This window comes from Neodiprion fabricii, chromosome 1 (genome assembly GCF_021155785.1).
Source record: "Neodiprion fabricii isolate iyNeoFabr1 chromosome 1, iyNeoFabr1.1, whole genome shotgun sequence".
NCBI classification, from domain to species: domain Eukaryota; kingdom Metazoa; phylum Arthropoda; class Insecta; order Hymenoptera; family Diprionidae; genus Neodiprion; species Neodiprion fabricii.
Genome location: NC_060239.1, coordinates 40,112,070 through 40,139,972, shown reverse-complemented (window position 1 = coordinate 40,139,972; position 27,903 = coordinate 40,112,070). Strand labels below are relative to the sequence as shown.

Here is a 27,903-nt window from a genome sequence, read left to right as displayed (position 1 = left end):
TTTTCTGCCGATTGCAGACTCAAGCGGCTAGGCCCTTCGATGGTCAGCCGCTGACTAAAGGGTATATTCTTCAGTTAACGGGTCAGCTAATAACGCTGCCGTTCTGCGACAGTTGGATGATAACAATTTTTTCTGGTACCTTTCAAATGTCTGTTAAAATACACTCCAAGTTTTAAGAAGCTCCGTTCTATCTCTCCCTATTAAAAAAAAATATCACCGACAATCACCTTTTTAGGTCTTTAAATCAGGACACTGCGTTAAATACTGTCTCATATACGGAGCATCCATTTCATCTCGATCAAAATTAGCGCACCCGTGACGCATTACACTTACTCTGAATTTTTTTCCATACGAACACTTTTTGAAAAACAATTCTCCTTCTTTACCCAACGTATATAATTCACTTGCGACTAGCTGAAACAGCCTCTCGATTCTATGCCTACGAAAATTAAAGATCGAGAGAGCAAATCAAAAGTCGTTGGAATAATTATGAATATTAATGTTATCGAATACATTGAGCGCGTGACGAATAGAATCCGATTTCGGAATGAATAATTCGTCTATTTTCACATTATAGCCGTATTATTGTAGATAATCTAGTTTGTTGGAAAATATAAAACTTATAGTATGCATCACGTATTAATCGTAAATGGATCATACATATTAATGAGTAAATGTATATTATAAACATATATATTAAACATATATATTAATATTGTACATGGATCGCATATATGTACATATATACTATTTTGGTCTCTGCATCATTATTACATCTGATCTATTATTATTTATGATCTATGTATACGTTCTTCTCTCGGGTACCTATACTTTAACTAAATCACTGTTTTGCTAGGAATTTTGGAAGAAATTTAATCTCATTATTAATTTCTTATATCGCCGACAAGTCGGTAAGTACACACAGGCTACGTTAATGGCTTGGGCTTACCGGGCTGGGCTTACCATTGCGAAGACTGTGTTACTCGGAAGGTGAATGTAGCCGGCATTATGTCGAAATCGGTAACTCTGATGTTCTGCAATAAGTTCTCAACTCTACCGTCGGATCATCTCAGGGGACGCGAGTACACGATGATTTTCGGTTGTCACACCAAAGCCCATTAGGGACAACTGTCTTTACATTCTTCAGTCAACGCTTCAGTCAACCATGTGTATAAATATGTATTAACGTATTGTGCTTGGACCACTAGTATAGTGAAATATACCATATAACCTCTACAAGCTGTGTAAACTGTTGAAAATGCCAAAAATCCGCGTTGATAAAAAGTCTCGCGTCCACCAAGAGGTTTCCAAACAAGGTTTGTATTCGATACAGCTATCGGTATTCGACACAGCTATAGGTTTATGCGGATCTCGTCGTGTGGCTCTTTCCACTCTTACCGTACGGTTATTTCCATCAAGGAATATACCAAATTTTTTCTATTTACTGTAATAATTGCGAACAGGAGCACAGTTTCTCTAGCATACAACCATTCGTGATGGACGAAATATAAGGGAACTGCACTTGGTGCGTACCAAGTGTAAAAAGTAGAAAACTCTTTCAAACATCGTAAACAATAACTGCTTGAATTCGAAAGAGGATAGTAATGTTTTCCTCTATTTTCAGGCATTGTGTTTAACAAGGACTTTGGTCAGCACATTTTGAAAAATCCATTGATCATACAAGGAATGTTGGAGAAATCTGCTCTGCGACCGACCGATGTGGTCCTTGAAATAGGTCCAGGTACCGGAAACATGACTGTCAAGGTGTTAGAAAAAGTTAAAAAAGTTATCGCGTGCGAAGTAGATCCCAGGATGGTCGCTGAATTACAGAAACGTGTCCAAGGTACTCCGTTTCAAGCCAAGCTTAAGATTATGGTTGGGGATGCCCTCAAGACGGATCTGCCATTCTTTGACATATGCGTTGCAAATGTGCCTTATCAAATATCCTCACCATTAGTGTTCAAATTGCTTTTGCACCGACCTTTCTTCAGGTAAACCAAAATCATACTCAAAGTATCTTGTTACTTGAAAATACGTTGGCATGCGTAAATAGAATTTTGGCAGAGACAACTAATACTGCCTGCCATGATTTCGATAGTCAGTATTCTGTATTGTGATATTTTTAATTTTTCAGATGCGCAGTTCTCATGTTTCAACGAGAATTCGCGCAAAGGCTAGTGGCAAAGCCAGGAGATAAATTGTACTGTAGACTGAGTATCAATACACAGTTATTGGCAAGGGTCGATATGCTGATGAAAGTCGGCAAAAATAATTTCAGACCCCCACCAAAAGTTGAATCTAGTGTAGTTCGAATCGAACCAAGAAATCCTCCTCCTCCAATAAATTATAAAGAATGGGATGGTCTGACTAGAATAGCATTTGTCAGGAAAAATAAGACATTGGCTGCTGCGTTCAAACAGACCGCAGTTACGACTCTCTTAGAAAAAAATTACAGACTTCACTGCAGTTTAAAAAATACTGTGAGTTGACACACATTACCTGTAAAACTCAATAGAGCTGTCAATGTAAAATTTTTGCAGAGCGTACCGGATGATTTTGATTTGAAAACCAAGATCAATGATATTTTGACCGAAGCAGGAGCCACAGAGAAACGAGCAAGGTCCATGGACATCGACGACTTCATGAGGTAATTCGTATTTATTTATGTTTTTATTTCTATTCATAACATCCTTTTTTGAATAATGCTTGTACCTATAAGTAACGTGGCGCTACTTGAAATAAACATTATAGTACAATGTCAGTAAACTAAAAATTAACTATCATATTTCGGGTGAAATTATATATAAAAAAAGAAAAACAATATCTTGCAATTTATTGCCATATTTATATGGACCTAATCCCGTATCCATGAAAGACATAACCCTCTTTATAAATGTCCAATTCAGAAATGTACTGTTTATCTGAATACCACCACTTTCTCAATTAATATTTCAAAAGCATTGAACTGACCATTCAAGTCAACAACGTTGAGTGGTAGATCGCACCTTACGTCAAATTGATTGCAATTTGAGTTTCGATGTGTGATGTTCACACATTTTTATTGATATTTGTTGGAATTGAGACTAAACAGGTAAAACGTATAATAGCTCAACTATATTTCCAATATTGAATATTGATTTGAAGTCAAATTTACAGAGCTCACGAATTTTCGGAATAGGCAAAATTTGTAAAGACATGCATATTATTTCCATGTAAATATGGCATTTTCAGTGCATTTTATTGTTCCTGCAAATATCAAACTGAATCGTTCAGTACCAATTGCATAGAATCCGTTTGCATGGTATAAATAGGTAACAAAAGATGTCAACTCTTTAATTTTCGGGGACAATAAATATGTATGATCACAATTTTATTTGTTTCAGCCTTCTGCATGCGTTCAACACGGAAGGCATTCATTTTTCCTAACCGAATCTGTGCAGATCAATGCAAGTAAGGCGGTTGTATTGTGTGTAGACTTAAAAAAAAACCTATGTACAATATGAAAGTAAATATAAAATTAAACAAAATTTTGAAGGCTTTTGATTTTATCCTTCAAGAGAATGCGTTTCTGTTTGTATAATTCTGTCTCGTCGCTGCACGTCATCGATTAATAAAGCAGGGAGCTTATCACTTTTGTATCACTTAGAAAAATAGAAGTATTGAATATTGCCATTACTTATACTCAATATTACTAACGTACGTTTACGAAATTACGACAGTTTAAACGCATGGTTTAGTACTGAACTTTAAGGCCACGGATCACTAACAGGCCAAAACTGACAATGAATTCGGGAAGGTTCGAAAAAACAGGAATAAAATTAATTAGAACAGTTGCTCCGACGTACTAAAAGTGTGCTCAAACATATTTCAAATAGGACTTTGAAATAGTGTGAGAAATTTTTTTGACGTATCGAAAATTTAACGTACATTTTTTTATGATTCACGGTATTCTTTCATTCAATTCTGAGCAAAAAAATGATTCAATTCGAAAACGTGTTATCGTTGTATTTTTTTTTTTTTTTTTCGTCCGTATTTACTGCATAAAAAAGAAGAGGGTGGGGGTGGGGGGGGCTTAAAAAAAAATAGAACATAGGTGTAAGAAACGTTCAATTACTCTCGTGAATTGTGTATTCTATGATCACCCTTCAATCAATTATTTCCATAACGTATATCTATGAATTATGCAGGTCCTATTTTTGCTAGCGCACGCTAGCGTTGGGAATTATTATCAACAAGATATTTCATCTAGACATGATTTGTGAGAGTTAAATCTTGCTGCGCACGAACAGAGAACTGAACGTTAATGAACAAATTTGTTAATACATGTTTTATTCCGAGTCAGAACTGGAGGATGATCTAATACGGCGTTTCTTTTTCTTGGACCTTGATTTCGATTCGCTCTTAGATCGTTTATGAGACTTTCTGGATTCCTTGTATTTTTTGTGGGATCTACGTCTCTCCTTAGAACTCGAACGTTTTTTAGAACTGGCATATCTAGATGAAAGAAGTGTGTCACTTCTAATGGATGAAGTTACAGATGCCGTTGAAACACTTGGTGTGCAATTGTCATCGGCCTGGAATGAATCTGTGACAGTAGCAGCAACAGTCTTGCTGTCGGATTTGCGACTTCCCTTTTCTTTTCGTCTATCCTTGTGTTTTGATTTTTTCTTACCAACATATGCTTTACTCGATCGTGCGCTGCAATAGCTACTTGAGCGACCATTCAACACATTCCTCTCGGAATCTGTCGTGCTGTAGTCGACTTTAAAATTAGCTTCTGTTAGTTTTTTACTTGACATCCCATTGTCTTCAAAAGAATTATATTCGTCACTCTCACGCTTCTTTACTTCTCGCTCGGAATCTGAATCCTTGATCGAACGATATTTCTTCGATCCACATTTCTTGTTTCTACAAGATCTATGTTTGGGAATACTGGTGCTTCGTTGAGAGGTATCGCTTTCTGCACAATTTTCACTGCACCATTCTTCCTTTTTAACTAAGTCTTTACGAACTGTTATCATATTGGATATTGCCGATTTCATTAATTTGGATTTACCTTTTGTTTCCTGACGTTTTTTGTGCCGGTCTGGACTAGAATCATTCCAACTTGAAGAATATTCTCTCTTGTCACTTTCTGGTGATATTGACACGGGTTTGAACATTCCATCTATGATCCGGCCTTCAGATTCGCTGCTACTTGAAATCAATGCTTTAACACGACGCTTTATTCGAACAAACATATTCGTACCCCGCTTGTACTTTTGACCATGCACAGGACTTGTGGCAATGATTGACTTCTTTGTTTTGTTCTTTGATCCGTTACCGCTGTAGGGAGTATAATCCCGATTAGAATCGATATCATCACTCTCCGACGTCGTTGTGTCAGAAAATCGTTTTAAGGATGCCAGAGTATTTTGGGTTGAGCTTCTTTTCCTATCCGTAGAAGTCGTAGCCTCGTTAACTTCGCTTAAGGTTGATACACTCGGCGAATCAAAAGGAGACCGATCTATACAATCTTCAAATGGTGGACATTGTTTTGTCACAATTTGACAGTTATGTCTAGTATGCTCGCTAAAAAATTGTATCAATGATCAGCGAGGCAGATATTCAGCATGTATTAAGAAAACGGAAATTTCATATAAAATTCTAAGCAATAGGCGTAAGAGACACAAGACTCACCCATAGTCTAAATTGGGAGCATCAGGCACATTCACTGTGTCAGCATCCGATGATAATAGATCGATAACTTCTGGTGTTCTTTCATGCCGAGGCTTCACATACCCCACAACTTCACATTCATTATCTGATATTCCTGATGAGCTTGACGAAATTGTCAATACAATATTAGAAGTTTGTGCAGTTTCTCGGAGTGCTTCGGCTACTGTACTTGGACCTTGAGAGAGAGGAAATGCAAGATTAGAGTAACGTATTACATGAAATCACAAAATATATGCAAGCATGGGCAAGGAAAAAATGTATTATTATTGAGTTTCCCAAAGACTGTGTTAGTCAAGGGTAGATACTTATGTATGTACTTAGTATTAGACTACATACCAGGCATCTCGACTGTATGCGGACCTATTCCGAGCATCTCAATATTCATCCGACTTGCATCGATAGTTTCTTCAACAACTTGAACATCTGAATCAGTAGATATGCTGCTGCTACTAGAACTGGGTGATGATACGACAGGGACATATTCATTGGACAAACCTGCGACACATATGACATATGAAGATGTCCAAAATCAATTCAGGTATTTCCACAACTATTCTCCGACGAAAATTGTATACAATTTGACGTCATCGGTTATTCTGTTCGCCAAGTTAAATTCTGATACGGAAGTCCAAATGACCATTATTATTCAAAATAATTTTACACCTTGATATTCACCAAAAGACGTGAAAGACTATAATCCAGTGACCAAAGAGATGTTTTCCATAGCTACAGATATGTAGCGGATTTTAAAGTCCAACAAAAAGCTACATCAATTGGGTAAGAATGCGAGAGTAAAATTGTTCAGTTGAAAATCTTTTCAGTTATGTGACTATAGAATGTATAAATTTTGTTGGAAGAAGAGATGGAATTTGAATGGTACGAACCGGTGACATTAATTGGCGGACAATTTTGCAACATGCAACCTTAATCAAATATACTAACCACGATTTGAAACATAGGTAACGTATTGATCATAACCAATCAAGTCAAAACTGGTCTGCGCGTAGTTAAGTAGCTCATGGACAAAGTGCTCGGTGTGCATGGCAAAGTAGGGACGAACTGTGTCTCGAAAGTCGGAACTTCTCAAGTCATGCCGTGTGATAGATTCCATGATAACACGCATCACGTAACTTATTTGTGGAGCATTGTTGTTAAGCAATACTTGCAGTTCGCGATTCAGCCAAGGAATCAATCGATTCAATTGGTTTGGGTTTCGCCTGTAAAATAGATCAATACAACACATGTCTTAGTATCCTGGTAAACATTGAAATTTAATAAAATTCTAAAACTAAGTATTTTGGACTTTGTATCTTAATAATTAAAATAATCTTCAGATTTGAAGTCATGGAAATAAATGATAGGAAAAAGTAGAAATTCAAAATTGAAACTGTAATAATTCATTTTAAATAATACAAGTAAAATGCGAAACATAAGCAGTGTAACTTACCGATAGTATTCAGCACTGCATTCCCTGAAGTTTCCAAATATGTCTGGTAGAGATGTCGCCCAATGTCCAAAACGATACACATTGCGCCGATAGTCAATAGGATTAGTACGTCGCAGTCTTCGTTCCTCTCTAGTAACTAGTGACGTAACAGCAGGTAGTTGTTCATTCCTCATAACTTGTTCGGGATTTAAGATATTTCGGTATCTATGATTAGGTGTCATTGTTGTACTAAAACAGAAGGTTGTCAATAAAAACGATTTCTAGCATTCAAATAAATACGTTCTTGAACGACATGTAAATATTTTTCTAGCGGGAACCAGGCCTTATTGTTTTGACAGCATATCATATCCATATCAAATATATTGTAGGAACATGAAGTTTTTTCTGTGCAGAACGCTTGATTGTGATTTCAAAATTATTAGCTGCCATTGCCAGTAACTGACAACCAAGAATGAAGAATCTCTGTTTAGCTAACTTACCGGTAACTAAATCCATGTGTTTCCCTCGGCAGGTTTATACTGCTGACCAGATCAAAATGAACATCCACTGTTGCAGCCATTTGTGACGCAGACAGTGAGACAAACTGACGGGGAACATGATATTGATCATAGTCGCCCTCGGATCTAACATTATGTATGATGGATTTGAAAGTTTGTTTACACAGAGGGCATTCTGTTTTTATTTTCGACCACTCTAACAAGCAGCTGAAACAAAACTGATGCAAACAGCTGTCGGTGAAAGATTTGTTGACGAGCTTGCCCAAGCAAATGCTGCAATTAGGTGGAGGAGACGTGGTGCCGTCACTTCGCTCGCTTGGTTCATTGTCTGGGCTACTTGGAGATATTTCTTCCGTCTTTAGCGGACCCTTTGGAATAGCAGCGGCGGCCGCACGTATGCTTTCTATTTCTTCATCCATTTTGCGTCAATTCTTTTCGTGGTCCATTGGTCCTTGCATTACGTTTTCCTGTATTATGCACACAATTAAAGATATTATGACCCAAGTGTGGATAGGTCCTGCAATAAATTATTTGATTTGAAAAATACGCAGTACTGGATGATGGAAATGCAAATATCTACAGATATTGTTTACGATTACTCTCTCTTTATACTGTAATGTACAAAGGGTATTGTATACAGCACAGTTGATACTATACGCGTAACTGCCTACTTATATCAATACAGGCAGAATCTTTTGGATTCCGAGGCAGAGAATATAAATATTCAAAGCCGTAATTAAATCTAGGAAAATTTCAACTCCCAATCAAGCTGCCCTTGAGTAGTAGCTTTGACTGAGGAAAAGTTAACTGATTAAAACTGTGGAATAGCCGAAAGGTAACGCATCACATGACATCCGCTCACCGTTAAAATGTTGCCTACCACCGAAGGAAATGCGACAAGTTACGTTGACAATTAAAACTACAATCAGTAGCAGAGATATGAAAGTGCTCAACGCAGGCACCGACTGCCATCATCGGCTAATTTGATCATAAAGCTCGCAGCTGTACCAAGGGCGTTAACTGGTTATTACTAACCGGCCAACCATCCGTGCTCCAGCTGCATTGCCAGTCGTGGTCACATGATTCGTGTGGAATTGAACTCGTATTTTGTTTCAGACCGAAACAAGATAGCCGAAAGATTAAGGCATTTATGCATTTCACTGTATTCATATTTACTTACATGCATGCCGATAAAGCAATATGTCAACCGTTTCATTAAAAACAATGCAAACAATGGACTTTTAAGAATTCCCATGATTTAAGGAGTTCCTTAAATCTAGTGGATTCTTCATACTTCAGTCCTCACATTATGATAGTCAACCGATTTGAAGTTCGATGGAAACGCAGTATTAACATTCGATCGTGAGCACCGTGAGTACAGTCAGCCCCACAGTCTTACATACAGGTCTGGAAACTCCATTGGAGAGGGTATGTCGCTTATTGAAGCAATTTTTGTGTTCACTAGTCGCCACTAGGTTCGTTGCGATCTTATCAACAGCGTTGGCGGGGCCGGGGGTCCAGACAAGACCGTGGTATTCGCATATATGTATATGAGTATTCGCTCACTCACACTCACTCATCGTATTTATTGAGATTATTGTTATCCTGGTAACTAGACCGCAGCGACAACTGGTGGTGCCGCTAGAATCGAAATTTGCACTCGTTAAGCGACACGAATAATCGTGGCTCCCAGCATAGGAGTTTCCAGACCTGTATATAAAACCGTGGTCAGCCCCCTGACACTCACTGCTGCTCGTATACTAAAAAATTGTACGCGTTTTTTCCCTATTTTTTAGTTCCTCTACGTGGCGCTAGTAGATTTCTGACACGCTCACTGCCCTCGCTGACCGCTGAGCAAGAGACAACTACTAGCGCCACTAGTGATGGAAATTGGCGGCAGAATCGAGGGACATTTTGCGAACCACTTTTAACAGCGTGTGTCAGGGGGCTGAGCACGGTCTTACACCCGTATTCATAGTCTCTCCTTATCTCAAGGATAAAGGACGCCTCGATGAAGGCTTCCTTGAATCTCAGAGGCGTCCTCGTTTCATAGTCACAACTTGGCTGTCCCTTCCAGAAGGAAGACATATTTAAGTATATGTGATTGCTTATGGTGGTAAAACTGCTGATCGAAGCGCCACTCGGCTATATTTAAATCTAACTTGAACCGCTTAGCTCTCATTGTCAAGTTGCGTCGGTTGATGAGAGTGTATAACCTCAAAGTAGTTAACCTGTAGACTGGCGTAGATCCGCGTCATACGAGTCATAAGTGCATAGACGCCAAGCGCAAGCGCAAGCGTCGACTACATGAAACGAAACAGCAAATCGCAGTGCCGAAGGTTTCCTCAAGGATGCTCGAGACCTACCTTGAAAGAAGGAGGCCGATAAGGCTCCTTGTTCTGTTGAGGAAGGTCTGTGAAACGTGAAATGATGTACAAGGAATTCTTGTTCCTCAAGGAAGGATTATGAATACGGGTGTGTAGACAGGTCTGGGCACTCCAAGCCCCTTCCCGTATAACGCAGCGTGATCGTCTTGAAGCCTGTGTTTCTCAATTTGTGCACCAAAGATCGGAGCGCTGCAATCTCCGAGGCCGCTGTATGCGTACTAAAGTAGGCCTCTCCCTCACTAGCGGTAGCGGCGAAAATTTACAACATCGGCTTCATTTTCGAGCACGGTTTTACAGCCGGAGTGCCCAGACCTGTCTATAAAACCGTGGTCATGTGTCTCCTTGGCTCACGTCACGCATATACAACACGTAAAAACTGTGCTTTACTTACACCCGTATTCATAGTCCTTCCTTGAGGAACAAGGATTCCTTGTTCCTCATGTCACGTTTCATAGACCCTCCTCGATAGAATAAGGAGCCTTATTGGCCTCTTTCTTTCAAGGCAGGTGGCTTATTACGGTTCTCGAATCGAGTGAAAATGACGAAAGTGAGTGGCTCACCCTATTACGGTGAATCTCTGGAGGTGAAAAAACGAGATTGTCCGCGTGAATAAACTCAACACGAAATTCGGTATCGAGAATCGTTTTGCGTATGCTCGTGAGCGTAATTTGCTTGGATTTGCGTGACAGTTCCATCAATTTCATCAAAGAACGAAGATTACTCCATATTTGTTGGTTAAAGAGTAAAAGTTATTGATACGTGGGAATTTGTACAATGAATAATTTAGTGATCGTGATTATGCAAAATCAGGAAAATCAAATGCTCAAAATACGACGAACACTACGCGATGCCTCAGACCCATTCAATATAACTTATATATATTTATGTTATTTATTATATATTTTATATATTGTACTTCTGTCACGTTCATTTTCTTCAACAATTCTTTCTGACGTTCACAACAACTTTTATAGGTTATCTGACAAAATGGCGTCAACTTTCGTGAAAATGTGAGATCCCTATACCGGACGTGCCTAGTTACTTAACATTTTCACTCGAGAGATCCGTAATAGAGTGACCAAACTCACGTGAGATGAAAATGTGAGAAGTGAGTAAACTCGCTCGAGAACCGTAATAAGCCCCCTGGTCTCGAGCTTCCTTGAGGAAACCTTCGGCACTGCGATGGGCTGTTTCGTTTCATGTAGCCAACGTTTGCGCTTGCGCTTGGCGTCTATGCACTTATGACTCGTATGACGCGGATCTACGCCAGTCTACAGGTTAACTACTTTGAGGTTATACACTCTCATCAACCGACGCAACTTGACAATGAGAGCTGAGCGGTTCAAGTTAGATTTAAATATAGCCGAGTGGCGCTTCGATCAGCAGTTTTACCACCATAAGCAATCACATATACTTAAATATGTCTTCCTTCTGGAAGGGACAGCCAAGTTGTGACTATGAAACGAGGACGCCTCTGAGATTCAAGGAAGCCTTCATCGAGGCGTCCTTTATCCTTGAGATAAGGAGGGACTATGAATACGGGTGTTAGGCTGTATTCCGAAACCATGACGTCACGCAGTCAACTGCGAATTGCGTTCCGTTTTTACTCCGAGTTGCCACACGTCCCAGACCGTAGTAGTCACAGTCAACAACGTCACAAACTTCATGACGTCACTGACTGGCGGCAGTAAGCCACGGTCTTACAACAGGTTTGGTAACTTCAGCACTTTTGAGTGGTAGGGGGTGTCACCGTTAGTGAGGCACACGGTCTTGTTTCTTATCTATCCGCTAGGGGCGCTAGTGGCCCGGGGTATGATAGATATAGATATATACCGATAAGATAACCTGCTCATCGAAGGTTTTGACAGTTCATAACTCAGTGTAAAGTGTGTAAACGGTGGATCATCACCACAAGATCTTAAACTGTCTCAAAAGTTGTGAGCCCTCGCTTGATGTTTATGGATTTTATTGACTTAAACATTTGAGGATTTCGTTAAAATAAAACAATTATCACGCCCGCCATGGAATGCTAGTAAACATCTCAATCATTTTTTATTCGCATCTTTTTTCATTTTTGAGTGTTATTCAGGATTGTTGATTCCGAAAAAATTGGCTCACCCCGAGGGGGCAGCGCTGCAGACGGCGAAGACGAGAACCACGGTTTTGCCTCATTATCTGAGTCATTCCCCACCCTACTAGTTACCAGACCTGTATGTAAGACCGTGCAGTAAGCTGTCGCGCGATTTCGGAACGCGGTTGCCAGTACTTGCAGTACTGCGAGTATATTTCGGAATACACCCTAAAGGGGGTCTCCGAGTGCCCATTTCCATTAGCGTGACACCCCCTAGGCCAAGGTATCATGGCGGCACTTATAGGTTGGAAAAGTTATCGAAAATGACATTTATGTCATGAATTAGTAGTAAATACTGTTTGAATTATATTTGTTTCTACAGAGTCCCACTCGTAAATGTAAGTTGATTTAGATAATACTTATTGTTTATTCCGTAGTGAGTTTATTATCAAAGAACACGTTGTTATGCGATACGTTTGACAGTTCCCATAAGTTTATTATAATTATTCACAGTATTCACAATCTATAATAATTATTGTTTTTAAATAAGTTAACGAAATATTTACAGGAAATGAGACAATGATGCCGATAAAGGATAATCAAGATGTGGCTTGTTTTCTTGTCACTAAACACTCGTGGAAGGGAAAGTAAGCAGTTTCGTATTTTTTCCTTTTTTTTTTTTTTTTTTGTTCGCTGGTCAATACACTTTCATCAGATGTTTTTCTTATCCCCTGCAATGGCTCGTACTATGCTTCTGCCTTCCTGTATTTGTTTTTTACCGGTGGATGATTTCTGTATTAGTAAAACTTGCACATACATTTTCACTCTAAAGATAAACACTTGTGTTTACTTACACAAATGAATATGCTTATCAGTAAGTGTATCCGTAACTGGATATCTGACTGTGGTCCATTACAAAGGACTCTGAAAATGACATCGTGTGAAGGTGAATAAAAACATCTTTAGGGCTTTATAACCACTTGAGAAGAACATTGCAGTCACTATCGACGAAAACAAAATGTGTCATATATAAAGTTCCTCTTAATGTTTTAGGTACAAACGTGTTTTCTCTATCGGATCCATGGGTATTACAACATATAATCCCGGCAATCTCGAGGTTACTAATAAGTGGGCATATTCAGATTTTATCAGCCTACAGCCGACAAATAAAAGTCAGACTGGCCTGTATGAGTTTAGTATCACGATGCGCAAGGAACGAAAAGTAGATACTATGAGATTCAGCTCTGAGTACAGGTTACAACTTTTGACTGAGGCTTTGAAATTCAGAAATCAATTTGCAGAAAAACCAAAGGAGATTTTGGTGGGTTTCCCATTACGATTATGTAATTAAAGTTACTTTCTACTAATGCTGCAGTTTTATGCTTTAAAATACAATGCGACAGGTACGATAGAAGTATACAGGGTGTCCCAGTGTAAATCACGCATTATAATATCTGAACAAAAGATGCAATATCCAAGCAGAAGGCTATGGATTTTTTATTTTCCATAGCGATAATTTGCGAAGCGCGATCACTGGGCACTTTTACCACCTATCTTCGAATTTGTCTTAATGTAGGGTAAATTTTTTGTATTGGTAAAAAAATCGTTAGCCATTTAAGAAAATCTAGTTTGGGTCAGTATCTCGGAAGCAGTGATACGACAGAACTGATATCAGCAGATTGTGTCCCCCTAGTAACCACACAATTACTGTTTCAAACAGTTTCCAATAGCAATATTATAATGTGTGATTTACATTTGGACGCCCTGTATATCGCGTTATCAACTATATGGTCATTTAATACTGCAGGCTACATGGATCAAAGCTCCATATTTACTAAAACACAATTTTAGGCATGAGTGAATGGTGCGAGAGAATTTCGTCAATACTCTAGTTGATTATTGTTCATAAATTCAAATTTGCTGTCAAAAATGCTGTTATCTTACCATTAATGAAGCTGAAGTTGGCAGCCAAAAGTGTTAACATTTTTGCAAACAGTGAAAAGCATTTCAGCTTTATACTCGTAATTGTATAAAAGTATCGGGTGTTCCTCGTATTTTAAAAAAATTTCATTTTCGGAGTTCACTACCTTATTCGAATCAAGATTAGAACGTTTGGCTGCTAATTCTGGCTACTAGCTTCAGCCCTGTTCACCATTAATCATTTTGCCTTACACAAGTTCTCCAGTGTTTTGATTATTTCAACAATTGTGGGTTCAAGATTATACATTTTTTTTCTCAGAGATACCAAGCTTATAAGCATCATTGGTCGGATACGAGATTGCCCGTGGTCCTTGAGGTGACACCATTTAGTCTTGATCAGTTGGATCCTGCCACAAACATGTTATTGGCTAGCTATTGTTACAAGGATTTTGAAGGCCTTGCTACAATGAAAGACTACCCAGGTGGCTTTGTGATAGTATGTGGGGGCTTTGGACGTCTGCACCTATTTGCCTCGCATCAAATTGAAGAGATAAAGAAAAAAATGCTGGAATCGGCACTAAATAACTTGGGAATCAATATAAAAGTATTGAAAGAACAAATAATCCTCGACGATTTTCTCACTCAAAGACTGGGAAAGTTCAGTGGCGATGAGCACATAACCAGTGTATCAGAGTTCACTGTTCACAAGCTGTCATCCAGGCACCCGGATCCTCAACGAAGAACATTATGCCTTTCAGATACTTGCCTTGTTGAAAGAGACCCTCAGACGTATAGCATTTGCACCCTCAGACCATTGTCTGATATTTTTACTCTGGTTCGAGATAATTCAAATCCGCAATTGTTCACGATACAGTACCTGAATGGTCAAATGCGGAGTTACACAACCACTGACAGGGATTCTTTACTCGCTTCTTTACTAGATGGTGTTAGGGCATCTGGGAACAGAGATGTTCATGTTAAAATGTATCCTATATCTCGTGGCAAGAGACTCGGTCCATTGAACCTGCCTGTCGATGAAGAAGTCGAGACTTCTCATGTAAAATTTTTGCAACAACCACCCGGGAATAAATCATTCTCCGAGATGTTGGAAAGATTCAATGCAAACGCTCCATACAACGGGCTACACTATTCCACCTCCCAAGATGTGAGTAATCTTCAATAAGTGTTACTTGTTTTTGTATTTACAAAGTGGAGACATGGTCTTTCACCTCAAATTTCCTGTAATAATGTCAGTAACTGACGAATGACAAATTGTTGTGTTACCCGTCGAGCATGCTTTGTAATTGTGTCGTTCACTCGATTGGTTCGATAACTTGCTCTTTGAGGAGATACCTTGTTTAGAACCAACCTGTGATATTTCTTGTTCAGGATAATAAACCGCTTGATTGGACTGTAACTACGTTACAACTTCAAGTCCACAGGGTTACAAATGACTATTTACAGGGCCTATTTACCGAGAACAAAGACAAGGTAATTCTCGGCGCCCTGAATGCTTTAGTGAGCAAGGAACTGGAAACTAATAGCGAAGTCGAGGCGCAGTTTCATGCCCTAAGAAGGCTAGTTGCAAGCAAAGTTGGTTTCACAGCGTTCACAACGTTGCCAGGCTTTAGAGAAGCCATTGGGAATAAGGTTGTCAAAGCATTGAAGCGACAAGATTGTGGAGTGACGCAAGCAGCAATGGATTGTATTTGTGCTCTCATGCAGCCCATGCACGAAGACTGTGACTTAAGACAAGAACAATTGAACAAAAGCAGTCTACTCAGTAGTACCAAGTTCCTTGACAGTCTTCTAGATATGTGGATCAGCCACGTTGTGAGTATTTGACAAAAGAATTACGACGTACATGTTTTCTGTTGTCATTCGGAACATTTTGAGTCACTCATCAAACCCTAAGTCATTTTCGCATTCCCAAATCAACCACAATTAGTTTCACAGTCTTAATTTATGAAGTCCAGTGTAGGGTGGTAATAAACTATATTTCTTCAAAATGAAATTAATTGATTGGATGAAAAACACTGGGGATAAAATTCTCATTTTATGTGATTTTCCATTATTTATAAATATTTTAGAATCATGGCACAGGAGCTCTTGTGGTTTCTGCCATGTTGGATTTCCTAACATTCGCGCTCTGTGTACCATACAGCGAAACAACAGATGGCAAACACTTTGATAATTTACTGGAAATGGTCGCTGCTAGGGGTAGATCGTTGTTTCGACTGTTTCAACATCCTTCGTTAGCAGTTGTCAAAGGAGCAGGGCTTGTGATGCGGGCTATAATTGAGGAAGGAGCACCAGAAATTGCAGCAAAAATGCAAGAATTGGCACTAGCCGAGGGTGCTTTGCCGAGACATCTGTTGAATAGCTTATTCACTCTGGGCAGTGATGGCAGACTTTTGACACATCGACAATTGTGCCGACATTTGGTGGGCTTGTGGGTCACCGGACACCCTACTGCGATGGGGTTACTAAAGAGAATAATGGTACATGCTTGACAATAGTTATCTGCTTGCGTACTGCCGTCACTGACACTGTTTAAATTTCTGAGTGACTTATTTTGAATTTGTAATTACAGCCAGTTGGTTTGCTGAATTATCTGGATTCAGAGGAGAAAGTGCCGGATTCGTTTCTGGAAGAAGAACGATTGAATAATCGTGATAATTTAAAAATTGCGATCGATCATGCCTCGAAAAACAGAAAAAGTCCACAATGGATAGCCATTGAGCGTCAAATGCGAGTACTTGAAAGACATGTGGAAAACGCCCTTCAACACTGGGGAGCTAGAGTGGGTATCGAGCGCCGTGAAAAAATTAAAGAACGACCAATTGTGCTGAGAAAGCGTAGAGAACGGATTAAGTCCGAAGCAAATTGGAAGCTATTTTATTACAAATTTAATCAAGATCATGCGCTGCCGAATTTAATCTGGAACCACAAAACACGAGAGGAGTTGAGAACCGCTTTGGAAAACGAAATAAGAGCTTTTAGCTCTGACAAGGATTTGTCGGGTGGCACTTTGATAGCCTGGAATCACAGAGAATTCGAAGTACAGTATCATTCTTTGTCCGACGAAGTGAAAATTGGTGATTATTATCTCCGACTGCTATTAGAGAAGGAAGACAGTCCTGATAGCCCTATAAGGAAGTCGTAAGTCGATGTGATATTCATTGTTCAAAATGTATCTAGTTTCGGTACATTAAAAGAAATATGAGATTAACGCCCTATTTCATTGTAGGTATGAATTTTTCAACGACTTGTATCATAGATTCCTGTTGACTACAAAAATTGAAATGAAGTGCCTTTGCCTGCAAGCAATGACTATCGTGTACGGTCGATATTTTGAAGACATTGGCCCTTTTTCCGACACTAAGTACATAGTTGGTATGCTTGAACGGTGTTCAGATAGGATGGAGCGTGATCGGTTAGTTATGTTTATAAATAAGCTGATACTACATCGGAGAAATGTTAAAGATATTATGGACCAAAATGGCGTTAGGACTCTGGTCGATCTCTTGACATTGGCTCACTTGCACACGTCGCGTGCTGTTGTTCCGACTCAGACGAATGTCATAGAGGCAGGACCAGATCAAGAAAGGGCCATGGAGAAAGAATGGTACTACAATGACGGAGACCAGCGAAAAGGTCCAATTTGCATCACTGAATTGAAGAAATTATATGCAGCTGGTAAAATTAACAACAAAACTAAGGTCTGGGCACAGGGGTTAGATGGTTGGCGAATGGTGATGCAAGTTCCTCAGTTGAAGTGGACTTTAGTTGCCAAAGGCAGTCCAGTAATAAATGAAAGCGAATTGGCAACCCTAGTTTTGAACATTCTCATCAAAATGTGCGAATACTTTCCAAGTCGAGATGCTGATGATGCTATAATTCGGCCACTGCCTCGCGTTAAAAGGCTACTTTCCGATCCTCAGTGTATGCCACATGTAGTTCAGTTACTCTTGACTTTCGATCCAGTCTTAGTAGAGAGAGTATCGACTTTGCTATGCGAAGTGATGAAGGATAATCCAGACGTGTCAAAAATCTATCTAACGGGAATCTTTTTCTTCATATTGATGTATACTGGGTCCAACGTTCTACCGGTTGCAAGATTTTTGCAGCTGACGCACACCAAACAGGCGTTTAGGGGTGATGAAGTAAGTGCAGCTTAAATTGTCTTACCGTTTTTAGATCATCTGTACATTGATGTGTTTGTTTACATTTTGTCAACTCAGAACACAGCATCTGACATAATGCAGAGGAGTATATTGGGCCAGCTTTTGCCAGATGCTATGGTTAGCTACCTTGAGAATCACGGAGCAGAAAAGTTTGCACAGATATTTTTGGGTGACTTTGACACACCAGAAGCCATCTGGAATGCTGAAATGCGCAGGATGTTAATAGAAAAAGTGGCTGCGCATATAGCAGACTTCTCGCCTAGACTACGAAGCCACACACTGGCTCGCTACCAATACATCCCTATACCAGCTATAAGATATCCTCAGCTTGAGAATGAACTGTTCTGTCAAATATTTTACCTCAGGCATCTTTGTGATACAAACAAATTTCCCCAGTGGCCGATACCTGACCCTGTAAGTATATTTTGTTTTACATAGGTGTAACATTTTTTTAAACTGAAAGTTCTTGATAAATAAGGTGTATCTTTCGTTACAATTCAATCAAGCATTATTTATTATCAGGTAAGGTTGCTGAAAGATGTGTTGGATGCATGGAAAAAGGAGGTGGAAAAAAAGCCACCGGTGATGACAGTGGACGATGCCTACAGAGTTTTGGGATTAGCCGGTGGGAAACAGCACAATGAAGCTACTGTGCGAAAGTCTTATTATAAACTTGCACAAATGTATCATCCAGATAAAAATCCTGATGGCAGGGTAAGGAGCCAATGACTTGTTCTTTGAGCGAGCGTGGACTACTACAGATCTGTTGAAAACTTACGAACATACTTGTCTTGACGTTTAATATTTTCTAGGATAAATTCGAAGCTGTTAATCAAGCATACGAATTCCTGTGTAGCCGTAGCTGTTGGACCGCGGATGGTCCAAACCCGGATAACATTGTTCTCATCCTTCGAACGCAGAGTATTCTGTTCCATCGATACGCTGATGAGCTTCAGCCGTACAAATACGCGGGTTACCCACAACTGATTAAGACAATAAAGTTTGAGACCAATGATGATCAATTGTTCTCAAAGTCTGCACCTCTCCTGGCCGCAGCAAGCGAACTTGCCTATCATACCGTTCACTGTTCTGCTTTAAATGCCGAAGAATTGAGGAGAGAAGGTGGCCTGGAAGTTATGTTAGAAGCATATTCAAGATGCGTTTCAGTCTTAAATAACTCAAGTAAACCCAATGACGTCGCTGTTCAAGTTTGTACACATATCACAAGATGCTTTGCTGTTGCCGGGTTGTTCAGAGGGTGTAGAGAAAAGATGGTCGAGTTGCCTCAATTGGTCAGGGATCTCTGCAGGCTCTTATATTTCAAGGTACGGCTGGCGTATTTACGATGACAATCTGCTCGGAATTATGAGCAAAGCTCTTTTCTTCAATGTACTTTCAAATAACTTGCGGACCGGATAACTTGTTTCAGCATTTAACGAAACTCTGCTCTGTGGCAACGGAGTGTGTATCATCCTTAGCAACCGATAGCGTGCTCCAGATGCAGTTGCTGCAGTCGGGAGCACTGTGGCATTTGCTCCTCTTCATGTTCAACTACGATTACACGTTGGAGGAAGGTGGCGTGAAAAGAAGTCAGGATGAAAATCGGCAAGAAGTTTCAAACAACTTGGCTAAGCTTGCGGTGAGGGCATGTGCTAGGCTGGGTGGCTATATGACTGGCGATAATGAAACACCAGTTAATCCCGTTACCGTGGCTGCACTGGAAAGCACCCTCACCCTGTATCTGGCCCGTCAGCTTGGCAAGGAAAAACCTGAAGAAATCCTGAAAATTCTCAATTCAAATTGCTCAAATCCGTATTTGATATGGGACAACGGTACCAGGGCAGAACTAAATGAGTACTTAGAATCAAAGCGGCAAGAAAGACTGAGTGGCAATGGAGACTTTGAACATGATTTCACTGAGTTTAAATATACGGCGCATAGCAATGAACTTATAATTGGGGAAATCTTTGTTAAAATTTATAATGAACAGCCAACGTTCCCAATTGAGGTAAGCGGCTTGTTCAGGAAAGGCCAATGCCTCTGTAACATAATTGATGATTCGGAAAACTTTATCTAGAAAATTTTCAGAATCCGAAGGGCTTTACAATAGACCTCCTCGACTTTCTCTCCAAGTCTGCTGCTTATTTAGCTTCTGTCGGAAGTGTTGCATTGTTAAAGAAGGATCAGGAAAAATTGAGGCATATCGTAATATCCCTTGACGCTCTAAAAAATGTGATAAAAAATAATCCCGGTGTAGAAATGCAGTGCATTGGTCACTTCAAGTTACTTTTTGGACTGTTGAGTTGCAACAGCTTCAAGCCAATCCAAAAGGGAGCTCTGGAAGTTATTAATAATGTCACTAAAAATCAAGAGTGCGTCAACGATATTGCCGCTAATGAGGTAGTGGTGCATTTACTTTTGTGCCTGCACAGTTTGACCGAGTGCCAGCTTCTGACCTTGGAAACATTGTATGCCTTGATGAGTACTACGAAAATAGTAAAAGATGCTTTGACCAAAGGTACCCCGACGTTAGTTTTGGTGTTGCTAAATTTATTTGAAGGTAACTTACAGGCTTTGCGGTGTTGTTTCAGGTGCTGTTGTGTACATTCTTGATTTATTTTGCAACTCCAACAATACCCAAATACGGGAAGCCGCTGCCGATTTACTGGCTAAAATGTCTTCCGACAAGTTAGCTGGGCCAAAAGTAAAGCTCGATTTGTCGAAATTCTTGCCACGGTTGTTCAGCGAGGCAATCCGAGATGCGCCTAAGCAATGTGTACATATGTTCGAATCTAGACATGAAAATCCAGAGTTAATTTGGGATGACGACTCAAAGAACAGAGTTTCCAGAATTGTTTCCGAGATGAAAGAAGAGTAATTATAACTTACTATCCGGTATCTCTATATATTTCAAGATAGAATACGACCAATCTTGATATTTCAGACACTATGCAGCCCAGAGACTGAATCCAAATACAAATCTGAAGTTGCCTGAAATGCAGACTAACATAGATATCGGAAGTAATGAACCTGTGGTAGCTGGAGTTTACCTCAGATTATTTATAGCCAGTCCTACATGGGCCCTCAGAAAACCTAAAGAGTTTTTGAGCGAGCTGATGGATACGACATTGATTCTAATGTCAAAGGAAAAAACTGACGTGAGTGGTTGTCGATTTATTTCCACGATTTCCATTAATTTAGTGTGGAAGTTACATACGCTCCGATGCAAAATTTTGTTTCCATTTTGACGTGTAGTGATTTTTGGGAAACTTGGTTCTCTAAAATGCTCTGTAACTCTACCCATTTTTTTCTTGCTAGACCGATTTGCTAGAGTTAGCTGCGCAAGCTTTGGTGTGCTTGTTGCAAGCTCAGCCAGCGTTGGCTGATCAGGTACCATCTCTAGGCCATATACCAAAGTTATGTCGACAAATGTCTGTTCCCAATAGTCAACCGGCCGTCTACAAAGCTGCCATATTAATATTGCACCAATTAGCCGCTAGTGAGGTAGGAAATGGAAGTTTTTAATCACGTTTTCAAACTAAAACAGTTTGATTCTAACAGAGAGCTCTTACTATCTGCCTTCACGGGCTCAGAAGCTGATACAATGATTTTTTATTTTATTGTCACTACACCGAGATAGCACCTACATGAATTTCAATTTCAGATATGTATAACATCAATATGTCAGACAGAGTGTATAAGTCCTCTAAAGTATGCAATGCAATCGAGGAAAGACATGATAGCCATAGCTTGCGAGGCATTAAACAGATTATTCTCAACGAACGAGGACAGGCTTGTGAAGCAGGTGCTCTATTGCTATTCATAATCGCGATATCATAACATTTTCTAACTTAGTTTTGACTTTTGTCTATCTGTAAGCGATAAATTTTTGCATCATGCTTGCAGGCATTAGAAGCACAGATGGTCCCGTACCTTTTGACACTTTTGGAGGGTAGATTAGACACCATTGATAATCCTGGCACGACAAAGGCTCAAATAGTGAAGGCCTTGAAAGCAATGACACGGAGTCTGTTGCTGGGTGAAAAAATCACAGCGATATTAGACAAATCCTCTGTTTGGGCAGAGTACAAAGACCAGATGCACGATTTGTTTATATCCAACACACCCACTGCGGGTTATTTGACTGGTAACTGAAATCACAATTACATTGGTGTAACGTTATCGTGTCATTTTCATTGTTCGACCTTTCTTATCTTTTTTTCATCAATTTTATTGAAGCTGGTGTACCGGTGTCTGCGGGTTATCTAACTGCAGGACCAAGTGCCACACTTCCCACAGGTCCCCCACCAGTCGACAAAGAAGACAATGTGATTAATAGGAACGATAACATTTGATGAAATTCTGATGGCTAAATATTTGAAACAGTGATAAAAAAAAAGAAAAAAAAAACAGTAGCTGGTATATTGTTGGAAAATTGGAAGGTACCGTTATTAATGCTTATCGGCCACATTTCAATACGACTTAATTCGTAAAATATCATCGTTCGAAGATCAAGACGTCTTTCTATCTATAATAAGTGACAATTTTGATATGCACATACATATTTGCTGTAATGATTGGCGCATATTTAGGGTTGATTTTTTGCTTAACTAATTACTCTTTTCTATTCTTTGATCATTCTATTTGAAATCCGTTCTTTACTATCACAGTTTAGATCTTACATGCTCAGATACGTGTACATAAATACATATACATTACTCGGGATCACCCTATATTAATCAGGAAACACCTGATTACCTGTAGAAAAAAGAAGTTACATGTCGCCGTACTTACCAATATAATTTCAGTGTCCACAAACGTAAGACATGCAGAGTCAGACCTTTTACACATGGAATGACGGGTAAATTGCTGTTGTAGTTGGCGAGTGAAGAGTTCCTACACGTATTGCATGCGTATTTCCTTTATCGCGTCAGTCGCACTAGTGAAAAACAAAGTCCGTGTACACATTTTGTTTTGCCGAAATGAAACGAGACTTTAGTTGACCATAATAAAAAAAAAATATTCGAAATAATACATTCCGATTGAATAAAATGTTTGGTAGAATTGCAGAAACAAAGAGAGAGAAAAATAAACTTGTTGTATGCATTACTCTTGTTATAAATAGAACGACTTTTTTTCATTGCTGTAATTCTGATATACATGATAAGACGTTATTGTATAATTTACTTATGCCGTCTACGCTTATCAATTTATGAATTAATATTGGGATGGAAATTTGTTAGATTTTATAATTTGTAATATTCGTTGTGTCCTTGGTTAGGAAACAATTCTCTGATTACTTGAATCGCAAATTTTTCAATCATCAATTCTATGAGAGCGCGTGGATGCTTATATGAGTATAAATGAAAAAAGATACACTCACATGTCGTACGATGTTTTCATTCGCTTTACAATAGTGGCCTATCTAGAATTAGTCCAGGCATTACTGTACTGTTTGTAATATTATTATAAATAAGTGATTAACTGATTAATATGATAATTATCAACGCCTTATGCAATGTATTATTTTCTCCGAGTCTATATCTCAGTTTTTTCTTTCTTTTTTTATTTTTGCTTTATAGATTTAATGCAAAAAAATGAATGTATATACAGGTATATATGTATATATATATATTATATATTAAATCACGGAAAATTTTTGTCCTTGTATAGTAATAAAAAAAAAAAAAAAAAAAAAAGAAAAAAAACAATATTCAAAATATACAATTTTGCACATGTTTGAAAGTGACGCTACAATTGTTTTATTGTGCAACAGCGATAATATGTTGCATCATTTTTCTGAGTTCGACAGCAGCCTTGGGTAATGTTTTGCGCCGTGTAGAGGGGCAAACCTGGTTGGTAATTTTATAATCAATGGTGTTTATCGGTGAACGAAAAGATTGCCGATTTCTTACTTTGTCCTATTGTGCCGGACACTACAGATCGCTTACAGATCTGCTGTATCGCGTTGAACTGATGGATCCATGAGAGAGGGAGGTATCCGACTTATTTTTTTTATAGAATTTAGTACTGTTATTTGCTTCAATTATTTATTTGAGCTCGCTTTTCTCTGTATTCATGTGATTTCCGGGGCCGAAAGAAAATGAGGTATGTAAGTGCGAGGCTGGGATCGGGGTTTAGAGCCGCATACGCACGTGCGTGCATCCTACCCGCAACCTCAGCCATCTATAACGAACGTATGTAGAGCGATGATATGTATGAATATATCATCTCAGTCTCGAGTTTATGACTACGTGTATGTAACGTATACCCATGTATACTTACACACGCGTGTGGTACGCGTCATCGAAGATGGGACCAGTAAAAGCAGTTTAACATTGAAATCGTTTAATTTACATACGGCTGATTTATCGCTGGGATTACGAAGAGACGGTGTTACCCGAGGAGCGTAGGACGTCCCAGAAGCCGCGGACATCCGCCGTTCGCGTTCTGGATCTCTCTTCAAGATTATTACGCGCGCACATACTAGCAGCCTGCCTGGCTCTATCTTCGTTTGCGCGTATAACGTATGGGTACAAACATATAATACGTGTACGTACACTTCGTGTATTATCCGTTCCTCTATCAGGGATGCATGTGCCGTACATGCTGCAGCGTCGTGAATCTTGTACCGCAGCTTACCGCACGTCAATACACTACTTCGGGTCACCTCGTTTTCTCCAAGTTTTCTCCTTTGGCTGCCATGCACCAGCCTGTCAACGGTTGTCACTAAACACGTAAGGCGTATACCTACATACGGCCTTTGCGGTTTTCCACGTGAAATCAGACAAGATTTTATAGTCGAATTTTTGCGTCGCTTCGTTCTTTTTTTTTTTTTTTTTACTTCAACCTGCCCCATAGAAAGAAGCGTTCTTGATTTTTCAAAAAATTTATGCTCAAAATCTGTTCTTCAGTTACGAAATATCTAAAAGTTTCTTGTTTTCTCAGATCTCAAGTGGATATTACTGTGAAACGAGAGGAAATGTTTAAAAATTCAATAACACGTTTCATTTGCCCTGAATCGTAAATTCATAACAAGTGGAAAGAAATTATATCTGATTAAAGTCACCAAGAAATTTAGTCTTCGACACGATGATGAAAAATATCACCATGGACCGATCCATCCTTACGTTACGTATCACCTTTTTAAATTTCAATTTAATTAAATAAAATTTGAATTATTAACCTTTTTAAAAATGAAAATTCAATAGAAATGTAACGAGTGATCGGCCCGTAATGATAATTGGTTTAAAAATTTACGAAAAAAATCAACACTTTCCAGTATATGTATTGTTCGCATGAGAATAAAACTTGACCATCTTAAACTTTAAATAATTTGGTGATTTCAAGGAGATGTAAATGCGTCAAATTGTTTCGGCATTCTGTGATAGATGTAAGATGGAAAAAATGTGTGCCGAATTTTCTCAATATCTTATTTCGTTCTCGAGTTACATTTGTTTGAAGTTAAGATTACGAGGAAATCAGGAATGCTTCTTCCGATAGGCCGATCGGAAAAAAAGAGAATGATATAAATGAAAAATTCGACTTTAAAACCTCTTCCGATTTCACGTGGAAAACCACATAGGTATATAACTTAGTTTCTTAAAGTCTGCAGTCTGGTTTTCACGAGGCGCCAATATCGGTTGCCGATTTGTACTTTGTAAGTCGTTCATTAACGTCGGCAGATATATAACTGATATATCCCTTCGTGCGATATTTATTCGGACGTGTGGTGGAATAAATTTGCGAAATATATACACGCTGAATATTCGTTCTATCGCGAATAAGCGATGATTGCAATAACTCTCTTACCCCTACCCGAGACTCATCGGCTAGTTTACATATGTCGTTGGGGAAAAGAGTTCGGGACTGGTTTTACAAAAGTCTGAGATACCGCTGGGTAGATTTTTTAGCTCTCTCATTGCTGCCGTATTCTTTTATTTCCTTCATTCGTTTCGTGATGACGATACGATTTCTGCTCAGGTATTATTGTACACCCCCAGCCTGTACAATTAACACATATCGCGTCTCAGGATGCAGTTCTATTATAGTTCAAGATCTTCCGGGCAAACTAAGTTGTTTACCTGTCCAAATCGGGCATTCGTTTAACGTAAATATGTACATATACTGCACAGGTATAACAAACCTCGTTTCGAGAGGCTCTCGCGTCGCTCTGACGACGTTCTCACATTATACCTACATTATACATATACACATACATGCATAATGCGTATACATAGGTATAGGTATGCTCACACGTTACAATATTTGGCTAAGGTGCGGACTGCAAAGAGTACTGCAAGGATGAGGTGTAGACGGCCGAAGGGAGAAAAAATGTCGATTTACCATTTACAAATACCAGCGCACACTTTGTACTTGAGTATTTTTCAAGCAGCGTCGGTTAGTTTGAGTTTCCAAGCAAACGTAGGAGGTATACCCGCCGCCGACCTTTGCAGGAGTCGAAAGAGGCGCTTCATTGAGAACGTCGAGTAAAGCTCGACTTTCCTTCTGCGGCGCGGCGCGGCGCAACGAAGCGGTTTTAGTTAGCCGTTCGTATAAGCGACGATTTTTCATTTCAAAATTATATCCAGTAGCAAAATATGTATACATACCAACACGTCACTTGTGTGAACAAATTATGTATGGCATAGTTATCGCTGGCGCCTTGGTGCCAGAAGGTACTTAACAAATTAACAAGTACCTTACCCAGGTTATAATAATCGGTAAACATATAACGCGCGGTACGGTGCAAGTCCACTAAATACAGAGTTATACGGGCGTAGAATAAAAGGAAGAAAAATGGACTCGGTGAGGGAAAGACGTATGGTAGGTAGAAGGTGCGCGGCACATACCGACGGATAAATTGCCTTGTCACAAACCCCGAGAAACTTTTTCACCGCTGAAATTGATTGATGCGATCTACGCCCAAGGGTATTTAATTATATACTTTGCGGTATTGTACAGAGTGCAGTTGCGAATATTGATATGCAATATCAGGAGCGAGAAGGTGTATTCTGCACGCAGTTTTATCTCATACTTCCGAGTGTTGCTTTAAGCGATCATCCTAGTGTAACGGGTTGAAAAATAACTCATTTTCCCGATTTTTCTATTGATAGTTAAAATGCGCTGATCTGTCCGATTTTTTATGTGAATAACAGAAAATAAATTTCTGGACGCCCGTTTTTATGTTTTTAACATTTCTTTCAACAGTTTTCGCGAAACGTGGTTTCTCAAAACGGTGGACACTCTCAAAGGAAGAGTTTTCAAGCTATTCGTGTCTAATTTTGACACGACATTCTTTGCGCTATTCTTTATCTTGTTACCGAAGCTTTTTTTTCTTCGTAATCTTGATATTTTTTTTAGCGAAAAACTGTTGAAAAAGCAGGCTAAATTCGATCATTTTTTTTCAAGCCCTCGCCTTTTTATCATTTATAATAATAAATGGAAAAAAAAAACTAGCAAGATAATGGCTGTCATACAGATTAATAATCTTTTTACAAATTTTGTTTCAGATAATATTCGCGGCCAACACCGTGTCCACCGTGGGGACTCTTTTTTTTATGTCATTTTCAACCTTATAAAATAAGTGTAAAAAAAAAAAAAACGTTTGAAAATTTATTTCCTGTTCTTCGTGAATGCCTTTATTAGACATAAAAAAAAAAAATAATCAGATCAA

At 39.1% G+C, this 27,903-nt stretch overlaps 3 protein-coding genes across 5 annotated transcripts; 2 read left to right on the top strand and 1 right to left on the bottom strand.

Moving 5' to 3' along the window:
• The first annotated feature begins 1,023 nt into the window (after positions 1–1,023).
• LOC124177785 (probable dimethyladenosine transferase) lies at positions 1,024–3,527 on the top strand. The gene is made up of 5 exons (XM_046560592.1): positions 1,024–1,316; positions 1,625–1,991; positions 2,135–2,480; positions 2,541–2,647; positions 3,384–3,527. The coding sequence occupies exons 1-5, from the start codon at positions 1,259–1,261 to the stop codon at positions 3,424–3,426; spliced, it is 921 nt and encodes a 306-aa protein (XP_046416548.1). The 5' UTR covers positions 1,024–1,258; the 3' UTR covers positions 3,427–3,527.
• Positions 3,528–4,071: 544 nt separating this feature from the next.
• On the bottom strand, positions 4,072–8,688 carry LOC124177778 (E3 ubiquitin-protein ligase Topors-like). Its single transcript, XM_046560579.1, has 7 exons — positions 8,525–8,688; positions 7,645–8,129; positions 7,166–7,393; positions 6,661–6,935; positions 6,055–6,213; positions 5,680–5,893; positions 4,072–5,571 (listed from the first exon to the last, which is right to left on the bottom strand). Exons 2-7 carry the CDS (start codon positions 8,079–8,081, stop codon positions 4,329–4,331), a joined length of 2,556 nt encoding a protein of 851 aa, XP_046416535.1. The 5' UTR covers positions 8,082–8,129; positions 8,525–8,688; the 3' UTR covers positions 4,072–4,328.
• Positions 8,689–12,333: 3,645 nt separating this feature from the next.
• On the top strand, positions 12,334–23,889 carry LOC124177630 (dnaJ homolog subfamily C member 13). Of its 3 annotated transcripts, none has more exons than XM_046560208.1 (19): positions 12,334–12,518; positions 12,689–12,767; positions 13,174–13,441; positions 14,360–15,205; positions 15,505–15,873; positions 16,131–16,541; positions 16,634–17,202; positions 17,291–18,206; positions 18,285–18,641; positions 18,750–18,941; positions 19,040–19,552; positions 19,657–20,235; positions 20,316–20,745; positions 20,819–21,101; positions 21,172–21,385; positions 21,546–21,731; positions 21,892–22,032; positions 22,134–22,374; positions 22,467–23,889. In XM_046560208.1, exons 2-19 carry the CDS (start codon positions 12,700–12,702, stop codon positions 22,580–22,582), a joined length of 6,699 nt encoding a protein of 2,232 aa, XP_046416164.1. In that variant the 5' UTR covers positions 12,334–12,518; positions 12,689–12,699; the 3' UTR covers positions 22,583–23,889. The 3 variants fall into 3 exon arrangements, with proteins under 3 accessions (XP_046416164.1, XP_046416159.1, XP_046416175.1); XM_046560203.1 differs by having other exon boundaries at positions 15,430–15,873; XM_046560219.1 differs by lacking the exons at positions 12,334–12,518; positions 12,689–12,767 and adding an exon at positions 12,996–13,066 and having other exon boundaries at positions 15,430–15,873.
• The last annotated feature ends 4,014 nt before the right edge of the window (positions 23,890–27,903 follow it).

What these genes read in the sequence shown, in the direction of transcription:
- LOC124177785 (XM_046560592.1), top strand. Translation starts at nt 1,259, where the DNA reads ATGCCAAAAATCCGCGTTGATAAAAAGTCTCGCGTCCACCAAGAGGTT. An exon ending in ACTGCAGTTTAAAAAATACT is followed by an intron (nt 2,481 to 2,540) that starts GTGAGTTGACAC and finishes AAATTTTTGCAG; the next exon opens with AGCGTACCGGATGATTTTGA. An exon ending in GACATCGACGACTTCATGAG is followed by an intron (nt 2,648 to 3,383) that starts GTAATTCGTATT and finishes TATTTGTTTCAG; the next exon opens with CCTTCTGCATGCGTTCAACA.
- LOC124177778 (XM_046560579.1), bottom strand. Translation starts at nt 8,081, where the DNA reads ATGGATGAAGAAATAGAAAGCATACGTGCGGCCGCCGCTGCTATTCCA. An exon ending in TGCAGTGCTGAATACTATCG is followed by an intron (nt 6,936 to 7,165) that starts GTAAGTTACACT and finishes TCTATTTTACAG; the next exon opens with GCGAAACCCAAACCAATTGA. An exon ending in GCATACAGTCGAGATGCCTG is followed by an intron (nt 5,894 to 6,054) that starts GTATGTAGTCTA and finishes CTCTCTCTCAAG; the next exon opens with GTCCAAGTACAGTAGCCGAA.
- LOC124177630 (XM_046560203.1), top strand. Translation starts at nt 12,700, where the DNA reads ATGATGCCGATAAAGGATAATCAAGATGTGGCTTGTTTTCTTGTCACT. An exon ending in GCAGGCTCTTATATTTCAAG is followed by an intron (nt 19,553 to 19,656) that starts GTACGGCTGGCG and finishes AACTTGTTTCAG; the next exon opens with CATTTAACGAAACTCTGCTC. An exon ending in TGTCAAAGGAAAAAACTGAC is followed by an intron (nt 21,386 to 21,545) that starts GTGAGTGGTTGT and finishes TTTTCTTGCTAG; the next exon opens with ACCGATTTGCTAGAGTTAGC.